Raw genomic sequence first — 10,342 nt, forward strand, 5'->3', positions numbered from 1 at the left:
CGCCACTTCCTCCCAAGAACGAGGCCATAAAGTTGAGACTGGCTGCCCCTCTCTCTTTCTACAGGTTTATGGCTCTATGGTCGTTTCCCTTCTGGGAATGCGCGGAGAAATGAGACATTGCAGACCGGAAGGCCGTTTTCGGCTGAGTTTTATTGCCTGGCTCAATTTCCGGCCCTGGCTCTGGCTCAGTGAGTGAGTGAGTGGCCGTTGTTCATGGGTGGTTAGAAGTTGAAAGCTTTTTGAAAGCAGCGATTTTTATTTTTGTTTTTTAATGACAGCGACTCTGCTGTAGAAGATGAAAGGAGGGGTAAAAGCTTGTTTTTTTCAAACTCCGCGTGCAGAAAAATAAGGAATTCAAGTTATTTAAAACATAAATTACAACGTCAATACCTTCTGCCCTAGGATAACAGGAAATGTTGTTTCATTTCGTGAGATCAGACAATTGCAGGCATTTTAAAAAGGTGGAGGAAAGCAGTAGGATTTCCTCTATTTCCCCTTTGGAAAGGGTACGTACGTGTGAGTGTCCTGGACTTACAGCTCCTTACTCTTAATCCTAAATTGTTGGCATTAAAGTAACCATAGCTTGTTTTCATAGAGTTTTTGAAGGATTTGGAGAATGCAAGTGCAAGTGAAACCCTCATCTATTTGGTCCTAGAGAAGAAACAGAATTCGTATGAAGAGGGTAGCTGCACAATATCAGACCGACTTTTGCACTTGAAAGACTATAAAATGGTTTAAGCTCAGGAAATGGAAGTGCAGGGGGAATATCTGCAGAGAAAACACTAATCATCCACAAAGCCACAATGTTTTTAAAAAATACTATTTTAACTGCAGTTTCAAATATCCTGTATGAGAGAGCTAAAAAGGTTCAGTTCTGAAATCTCAGGAATTATAGAGATCTTTGCATAGAAGTGCCTTCAATGATGCAATACCATATTGGGGAAGGATCTGATGGTAAAAACGAATAATTTTGCAGTAATTACAGTGTTTTACAGAAACAATACTGGTGTCACGGTATGATAGCTCATTAATGATGCATATTATATAATTGTCAGTTGTGTCATGAGAATGATGTATCTATATTGGGTGTCAAACTGCCGGCCCACGGGTCGGATGCATCATAGCAAAACCACGCCCACCTCATTGCTAGCAATGGCAAAAAAGTCGTGATACATCGCAACACGTCACTTGATGTTGCGAGTTTGACACCCCTGATTTATATGATTTGTGACATGAAGATTTCATGATCTTTCAGACACATAAATTAACAATACTATATTCTAAGAATAGATGGGAGTTGGAGTCTGCATGAATTCTGATAGATCCATCTTATAATATGATTTAGTACTAGGATTCATATATTGTAGATGTAGGAAGGGTCAGGCAAGTGAAAATCTTAACTTTTCAGCATTATCAAAGCATTCTCCCCAAATTTAACATTATGGGGTTGGTTGAAGCCTTTATTATGACGAGTGCATTTTAATTATGGCTCAATAAAGGTGTTGAGATTTGGCTCATGTTCAGCCACAATTGAAGCAGCTTAGCATTACTGATAAGAGTCCTTTATTACCATAATTGAAAGGTGTTACCAAGATGCAGATGTAAAATATCTAAGAGTGAACATTTTCACTGAGAATATGATTACTAAGATTTAAATTCCAAACAAATGTTGAAAGTTTAGAAGAATTTTTTTTAATTTTACTTTTCTGTTTAAGATGATCCTTTGCTGAACATCCTTCAATGTCTAATATAAACTTTTTGTCTCATATTTTTTCAACTCATTTTCTTTTTGACATCTGGACCTTAGGCATATTTATTGTTATTGTATAAGCTGCCATGAATGCCAAAGAGGAAAGGACAAATGCTTCCCTGAAATATTTAAAATATGGAATATTGGGTACCATTTATAAATGAAGGAAAATGGCTTTCAGGGAAGGAAAAAATGGTCTTAAATACCCAACAAATCTTAGTAAGTATCCTAGAAGTGAGCATTTGTGATGCATGTTCTTAGATTTAAAACTCCTTCCCTGTTCTGCGTATGGGTGTTTCTGAAGGAAAGAAAAATGCTGTTCTTCCTCTTTTGAGGCATTATCCCTGCAATACGCAAAGACCAACAATTTCTTAGGTCTGGAATACCAGATGTGAGCACCTAGTACAATATATCACCAAGCAAAAGAACTTGCATTTGGACTACTAGCAGTTATCTTGAAATGCACTGGCCACAATACAAATGGAGTGAAATTTGGGGTTGAAGTGGATTTAACTTTACCCTGCCTAAGCATTGAAAACTAACTGTCATGGACAGTCTTAATCCAGCAAAATTAAAGACATGATCCATGTCCTAAGGGACCTGTCTCTGTGACCTCTGATCTATCTGAATTTTGACTTGCATCTGCCTCTTTGGTCTACTTTGGAACCTGACTCCTATCAGCTTTACAAGGACTCACTTGGACTAATAGCCGATTTTCCACTGGATTCTGGGCTGATCCCAATGAAGCCTAACATACGTATCAATGATTATTGAACCAAACAGTGAGTTGATATGATTATGTGATCTTAAACTTTTTTAATTGGTAAAACATAGTTGCAAGTAATAGACAATTGCTAAATCAAAGAAGCTTAAGTCCACATCGATTGTTATATTAAGATTATTTTTTTAAAAGGCAAAATGCATCTGAGATTAATTCAACATTACATGTAAGAACGAAGATGAGTTTTCAATGATATAGAGCTGAAATGATGTGCAACTTTTATTAACACTGTGATAAAGTCCATTTCTCTTATTACCATACAACCATAAAATTCATTCTTCATTCCCCTAGACCAGTGGTTCTCAACCTGTGGGTCGGGACCCCATTTGGGGTCAAACGACCATTTCACGGGGGTCGCCAAACAAGGCTGTCCGCCATTTTTCTCCCCTTTTCTCCTGCCCCTGGCACCCGGTGATGTATAAGTGGTTGGGGGTCACCACAACATGGGGAACTGTATTATGGGGTTGCAGCATTAGAAAGGTTGAGAACCACTGCCCTAGACACTTAAATTTCCATTTTTAACAACTGAATTGACGGTATTTCTGGAGCTGCTCCATGAAGCCAGAATTTGGACAAATAGCAGGTCTTGCATTTTTCACCACAGAAAAAGCCATGGCAAAATTGAGTCCTTCTGAGTACATTAGGAACCCTATGATAATTGCTGCTGCCCGGGAAACTCCTGCATTACAGTGAACAAGCACAACACCACCCTTTGAAAAAGAAAGGAAAGACACGTTTAAGCTTTCAATTTCCATAAAAATGGAGCAATCAATATGTTCTTTTACTACAAAGGCATTTTAAACAAATTTTCTACAAAATCATCAGAAGTATAATTTTAGTATATGTATACTCTTTTTTCATACATACATTTTGACTAGAATCCCTGTGGACGGTGTAGATTTTGCTAGACTCAATCTTTCCCTCTTCAGTATTTAGTCAATGCTCCCCCTTTCTGAAGTACTCATAGATGGCTAAAAGGTAATGAAGAATCAATGCTTCTCTTTCTAAATAGATAATCAGGATTTTCTACTGTTTATTTTTCTCACCCTTAGCAGCAAACATTTCATGGTTTTCAGCACACCAACAGAAATGTAAGATTCAGCTGGAGACTGATGGTGTGGCTGTGTAATGACAGACAAAGCATCTGTTTATGCCAGCAAGCACATTTAAGGGTCTACTGTATATATTTCTGATGATGGTCTGACCATGGTGGGCCTAACCAGTTACCAAAGATCCATTTTATTAGGATGGCATGTTTCAACAAAATCAACCAGAAAATTTAAATGTGCGCTTGCTGAATGTAACAAAAACTATGTAATTTGAAATCAGAATGGGTAATTCTGTTTTTTTCTGGTGTAGATTAGAAGTAAATAGGGATTTGAGAACATAAGCATGGGGGTGAAATAGGATTAGAATTCATTTAAGATAGATAACTAAGTTAAAGATCTAAGAATTACAGTTATCATTAAAATTACATAATGCAGTTTTTGTGACCCTACCCCTCAAACTGATATAACTATGTGCAGCAACAACACTGTACAAAAAGATAATTTGGTAGTTGTAAACTTCTATAATTGAGAATTTTGATCTCTACGGCCTATTTCATGCATGGAAATATAGACAATGTATTCTATTGCAGGTTTGTTTGCTTTAATGAAGCAATTTGTAATCTCATACTTTATTCTATTTTCCTGCTTTGCCTGGCCAGGCACCTTCAATAAAATATTGAATGCTTTGTTTATGCAATAAAGAAATGTTGTATTATGAAGCACCAAAAATATCAGGAAAGATTGTAAAAGCAATCTTGTGTATACAAAGCTAACTGGAAAATTAAAACTTCTGAGGCAGAACAGTAACACCAGGATCTTAGAATGGCCAATCTAATTTAGAAATGAAGTGGAAACGGTAACTGGAAACCTTCAGGAGAGCATGAAATAAAGACACGTTTCAGGTAACTTGTTAATAATGCACCACATTCCTTTTTCTAAAATAAGACAAAAGGTAATGGAGCAAAGTTATCTTCCTTTCTTTCAAACTGTGTAAATAATGAACATGACAAAACTCAGAAGCACTTGGGACCAGGTTTGAAAAAGTGAAGATACTAACAGATTGTAGCATCAAATGAAGTTATACGAAAAAGATATCGGATTACGTATACAAGGAAACAGGTACAGAAGCACTGTATCTTTATAAAATATTTTTTTCTAATTTATTTTGACAAGTTATACATGCAAGATAAAATCCTAGTCATGTGTATGAAATCTAAATGTTTCCTACTCAGTTCAGTGCCACAATTCAGTACAGAATTAAAAGCACTTCAAGGGGCCTAATTTGATGTAGATTTCCAGTACACAATCACACTCCACATCTTTTGTATCTATAAGACTTAACATATATTATTAAGCTTTACACTGAAATGATTATCTTGACTGGAGACAATTGTTTCAAAAGATCATCTCCCTGCCAGGGAGATATAGAGTGTATATATGTGCATACATATAGCACGTGGTTTACATTAATTTATTTAAGTTTAAACTTTCATTCAAATAAGGATGGGAATAAATAGGTAGTTTCAGCCTCAAGATGCCTTAAGTGATTTTAGTATGAATCTGTCTTCTAACTAATAATGCAAAAAATGGAGGAGTTTAATTAACACACAAACACAGCCATTCACCACTCCTTGCAATAACAACTACAACTATTTACCTTTAACTTGATTTGTTCAATAAATTCAAAACATTCAGGGAAACAAGAGGTGATGTCAGTCTCAGGCAGGTCAAGAATAGGGATCGTTTTATATGTAAAGTCATTGGGGAAGGCATTTTCGACACCATAAGCTACATTTAGAACATGGGTAACCTAAAGCAGAAAAAACATGCAATAAAGATAGTATTTTTCAAAGGAATTCCATTCATCAGTCACAAAATCAGAGTGGCATCTTCATTCAGATCTGTTAAATCCTTATTCTTTCTCTTAGATCAGGGATCCTCAAACTTGGCCACTTTAAGACTTGTGGACTTCAACTCCCATGCTGGCTGGGGAATTCTGGGAGTTGAAGTCCACAAGTCTTAAAGTGGCCAAGTTTGAGGACCCCTGTCTTAGACTGACAAACACATTTTTCTACTTCATTTCATTCATTAGTTCATGATCATTTCTCCTCTTACATTCCAAGTCACAATCTTTGCATATTATGATGATTACCAATAGGAATCATCAATATTCACTCATTGTGGCTTTGTTCAACTGAGGCTTTCACATAACATATTTCAGTAACATAAATAAGATATAGATTTGGTTACCATTCTTAGCCCACACATAGGCAATATTCCTTGTCAACAGTAAGAAAACAATAGTTTGACATAATATGGCCTTTGTTCCACAAGTACAGCCAATAGCCAATTTTATCCTAAGCAAGCTCATGCTACCCTGAGTAAGCTGGGATCTGTAATCAGACTATCTTGCAAGCCAACATATTATTGTCTGCAGCCCACCAGTTACGTTACTGTCACATTCAGAATACACTTGCTTGTATAATCTTCATATTCTGAATGGCAAACAATAATTTTCTGTATGAAATCAATTGCAAGGTTGTGATTAAGTATATTTCAATACCAAACCAGTAAGCCAAAATTTCTGAAACTATGTCCATAAAACTCTAAGGTTCTGCAAGAACTTGGGGCTTTGTGAGAGGCTAAGGGCAAAAAACCTCCCCAAAGATTTACTCAAATGTACCCATTTCTATTACCAGAGCTCCACAACCATACTAATGTTAACCATAAGTTGCGACCACTTTTTTTTTTTTTTAAACCATGTTACCTTATATTTTTTCATTGTCTCCAAGTCATGAGCAGCATCCTGGGAACCTGTGAAAGAGAAATGGTATCCCTTAAATTTTGGGAAATAATTACATGCATACAAAAGAACCGAATACAGTATATCATTCTGCTGAAATTAAGTAAATTATTCTTACACGCATGCATGTATAGGTACTACATATATGTACATTCTACATGCATACAAGACATGGGTGCAGCCAAGAGGGAAAAAAACCCTTTTATAGAATGGATGCAGAATGAATTAGCTATGCCAGTTGTCTATGAAGATTCTCAGTCATCCAGGTCATGGTCCCAAAGGTGCTTTTTTTTTTTTTTTCACGAGACAATTTGACTTTCGTGTTTTTCTTTGAAGATATTTTGCTTCTCATCCAAGAAGCTTCTCTTGGATGAGAAGCAAAATATCTTCAAAGAAAAACAAAGTCCAGTTGCCTCATGAAAAAAAAAAAACACATTTGGGACAGCTATGCCAGTTATTACCAACTGAAGATCTACAGATTTTATTACTGGAGCTAATCTTATATCTTGAAAGCAATGCAATCATAGAATTAGTGCATTATTATTATATTGTACACTATTACGATCTGAAAGCAATTGCTACCCATCTCATAACCAACTCTAGGTAGCTCCCAGTTAAGAACAAGAACCTGAAAACCTTAATAAAACTATAAAACTAAGCACATTGAAAACAACAAAAATCTGATGCCAAGTCATATAATCTCTTATCCCAGTATGTACACAAACACACACATATATCTGCCATGCACAGCCATAATTACACACCCATAGTTTTCCAGTGCACACAGGTCTGCTTAGTTATTAATGCTGTTTTGGCTAAAAACTACATACCCAACAATAGCCACGACTTAATCATCCCAATCTGAAGGTCCAGGCTAAGGTCCTGCACATAGCCACAGGCGTCCCCCTCCTTACAATCGGCCACTTCCACCACTTGCATCTGGGCATCCCTCCAGGTCTCGATAAGTCTCTTCCCAGATAAAGTTGTGACTCTGGTACATTGCTTTTTCAAATTAGTCCTGGAGAAGGATTTGATTTCTTGGGTGAGCGAGTGCATTACATGAGAAAAGAAGCCTTCAAGTGGGCAGCAGGAAAGCCAAGGAGAAGCGGCTTATTTGCATTTGGTTTCTTCTTTTTTTATGACTAGATCGGCTCCTAGTCTTTCAGCTTTGCCTAAACTTAAGGCATACACATGCCTGCTCAAAGACTCTTCAAGCAGAATTGGGAAGCAGCATAGAAGCCTTGCCTGCTACGCTTCCCTTTTCTCAGACAACAGTGTAAAAGAGTTTTGGATTGGCTATAGAGAAGCCTTTCTGGATTGGTTGAGAGCCCTTTTCTGTTGGAGTAACATGAAATCTCCGTGGTTGTTGAAACAGCTTACAGATGCCGGCGTGCTATGCTCTACTCTCACTTTCATCTTGTTTTGTACGTAATATCTGTTTGTCTTAAAGTACTATGAGGCAAAAAAAAAAAAAAATGATAACAAAACAGAGAAATGCAAGAGAAGAAGAAAAAAAAAATAAAGAAAATATAGTTAAAGCTGATTTATGCAAACACCATGCTTTACATCTCACCGTACTTTTTGATCCTTTATCCAATCACATTGATACATCCAAGGGTGTTTCTTAAATTTGGCATCAGCCAGTGCTGATAGCAAGAAGTTCTTTTTCTCTTCCAGCTTGCCCAGCCAACTGGACTTTCTTCCTTGATGTTACCAAATGAGGAATCTATGCCCAAACTGCAACTCCAACAGATGCAATTATTGTAGAGGGGACAACTTCCTGTTTGAATATATGTACTTCTAAGATCCCCATTCTTGCTGCATTCACTTATATTTAGACTTGTCTTGACCCAGCATTCAGTTGTATATAACACATTCTAACATGCCTCTATTTTTGTCCCAAAGGTGCTTTTTCATATGGCAACTGGACTTTCTCATTTTTTTTTTTAGACATTTCGCTTCTCATCCAAGAAGTTTCTTCAGCTCTGATTGGATGGTGGGGAATGGAAGGATTTATGGTGGGGATTAAATGCTTCCATTCCCCACCATCCAGTCAGAGCTTGAAGAAGCTTCTTGGATAAGAAGCAAAATGTCTTCAAAGAAAAACAAAGTCTAGTTGCCTTGTGAAAAAGCACCTTTAGGATAACTGTGACCTGGATGACTGAGAATCTCCATAGACACATCTATTTTTGCTTCTTTTAGTGCTGACAGTTTATATCATCACCACTATTACTACTTTCACCTATTCTTTCAGTTATCTTCTGAAGGGCAAAAATTCAACCCATACACCCAGCGCTCGCTATAAAACCACAACACATTTCCCAAATTTTGCTCAGTGTTACTTCTTTTTTTCCCCTCTTAATCAGTATTCTGCCGAACACCCTTCTAGTTACACTTAAACCATTCTCTGCATAGTTTTTGTTTACATGCTGCTGCCTTCGCTTTTCAGGCATCGGGCACAGATACACTCTTCACACACATACACTCTCACATTAAAAGCAAACTAACATCCATACTTCAACTTTTTATCAGTTATGCCATCAGTACCTGCAGCTTTTTCATTTTTTAATATTGCCACATTTATGTTCTCATCTTTTTTTTCTCTTGGACACAGACATTGATCAGCATTTCTTTAAATTCCGTTCTTCAAATTATCACTGTCATTTCTATTGAAATTTCTAAAATGTACCTTCCAATATTCCATCATTTCAATTTCAATGCAAATCATTTCCCCACTTTTATTTCTTTGTGTCAAGTAAAGCGCACACACAAACTATAAAACTGAATACACATTTAAGGGAGACAAAACACACTTAAATAACCTTGAAAAGGAAGACAGAGCATATAACCATGACAACATACATAATGTCTGCAGAATAAAATATTCTTGGTGTAGGACAGGTAATTAGTTAGACAAGATACAAGACCAGATAAGTAAAAAAATTGGTAATAATTTAAGACCTGAAAACTGAAGATAAATACTTCTTGAATTTGATTGTGTAAGAATCACTTAGAAATTTATTTTTTTATTTCTGTCATTGGACTCCAGTGCCTCAGTTCTCTCTAGAACTCTCTCATAATAACAATATGAATACAAGATACTGAGCTCAGAGCAAACACATTGTTTTAGCCATTTGTAATCTACCCAATGCAGTAGATCCATGCTGCTGATAGATGTACTGTATGCTTTGCTTTTAAAAGGAGACTTGATTTGGCAGATCGGAGATTGGAAAAATGATTGGACAAATCTTTGGATTCTGAAAGCATGTAAGTCTAAGTAATAAATAAAAAATAAATAATATGGACAAAACTTGTTAATTTGGAAATGAAATGTTCTGGAAAACACAAGAACATTCTGTTTCTTCTCCAAGCCATGCCTAAGTCATTCCAAAGAGCAATAGTTCTCCAAACCAGATGTGATTCAAAGTGTCCCCCCCCCTGGAATGGTATGGTCTACTCTAGACTAGAGAAGGTTTGGCATGGCCTAGATGGGGAATAGAATTCTCTAGAACATTCAGTTCCCAAATCATTTGAGTTTTTCCCATCCCTAGTCAAAATGCATAAAACAAGGATCTTCTCAAGTCCTTAGATTCAGATCCTTAGAGCTTCATTTTTAATGAAAAACAAGACTGCACTTTAAATAGCTAGATTTTTATAAAAAATACAGACTGCATTTTAAGTGAACGGTAAAGATTCCAAAAACGAATGGATAGCAGTTGCTTTACTGTACATTTGTCTAGTTCAGGATATCACTGTTTAAAATGGATTCCAGACTATAACGAGTCAACTGAAAGAGAGAAAAAAATATTGAGGTTCCTAAATACATAAGTTTTACTCTGGAGACAACTGGTAAAACATAAAAGATATCATTGATCTGTGAGATTATATGCAGTGGGAATTTGAAAGACCATAAAATTGCTTTCCAATAAAAGGCCCCAAGTAATACTTTAAGGATTTTT

The 10,342-nt window shown here is 36.4% G+C and overlaps 1 protein-coding gene across 3 annotated transcripts; it reads right to left on the reverse strand.

Moving 5' to 3' along the window:
* Window positions 1-2,726: 2,726 nt before the first annotated feature.
* DUSP19 (dual specificity phosphatase 19) lies at window positions 2,727-8,106 on the reverse strand. Of its 3 annotated transcripts, none has more exons than XM_039322513.1 (5): window positions 7,962-8,106; window positions 7,214-7,401; window positions 6,348-6,394; window positions 5,238-5,390; window positions 2,727-3,241 (listed from the first exon to the last, which is right to left on the reverse strand). In XM_039322513.1, exons 2-5 carry the CDS (start codon window positions 7,320-7,322, stop codon window positions 3,050-3,052), a joined length of 501 nt encoding a protein of 166 aa, XP_039178447.1. In that variant the 5' UTR covers window positions 7,323-7,401; window positions 7,962-8,106; the 3' UTR covers window positions 2,727-3,049. The 3 variants fall into 3 exon arrangements, with proteins under 3 accessions (XP_039178447.1, XP_039178446.1, XP_039178445.1); XM_039322512.1 differs by having other exon boundaries at window positions 7,957-8,094; XM_039322511.1 differs by having other exon boundaries at window positions 7,214-7,835; window positions 7,962-8,069.
* Between the last annotated feature and the right edge of the window lie 2,236 nt (window positions 8,107-10,342).

This window comes from Crotalus tigris, unplaced genomic scaffold (genome assembly GCF_016545835.1).
Source record: "Crotalus tigris isolate CLP2741 ecotype Arizona unplaced genomic scaffold, ASM1654583v1 scf7180000024116.2146003, whole genome shotgun sequence".
NCBI lineage: Eukaryota > Metazoa > Chordata > Lepidosauria > Squamata > Viperidae > Crotalus > Crotalus tigris.

Excerpts from the sequence above, each read along its gene's own strand:
- DUSP19 (XM_039322512.1), bottom strand. The coding sequence starts at position 7,994 with ATGTATCAATGTGATTGGATAAAGGATCAAAAAGTACG. Across the intron at positions 7,402-7,956 it reads ATAAAGGATCAAAAAGTACG|GACTAATTTGAAAAAGCAAT; the intron begins GTGAGATGTAAA and ends ATCCTTCTCCAG. Across the intron at positions 6,395-7,213 it reads TAAGTCGTGGCTATTGTTGG|GTTCCCAGGATGCTGCTCAT; the intron begins GTATGTAGTTTT and ends TCTCTTTCACAG.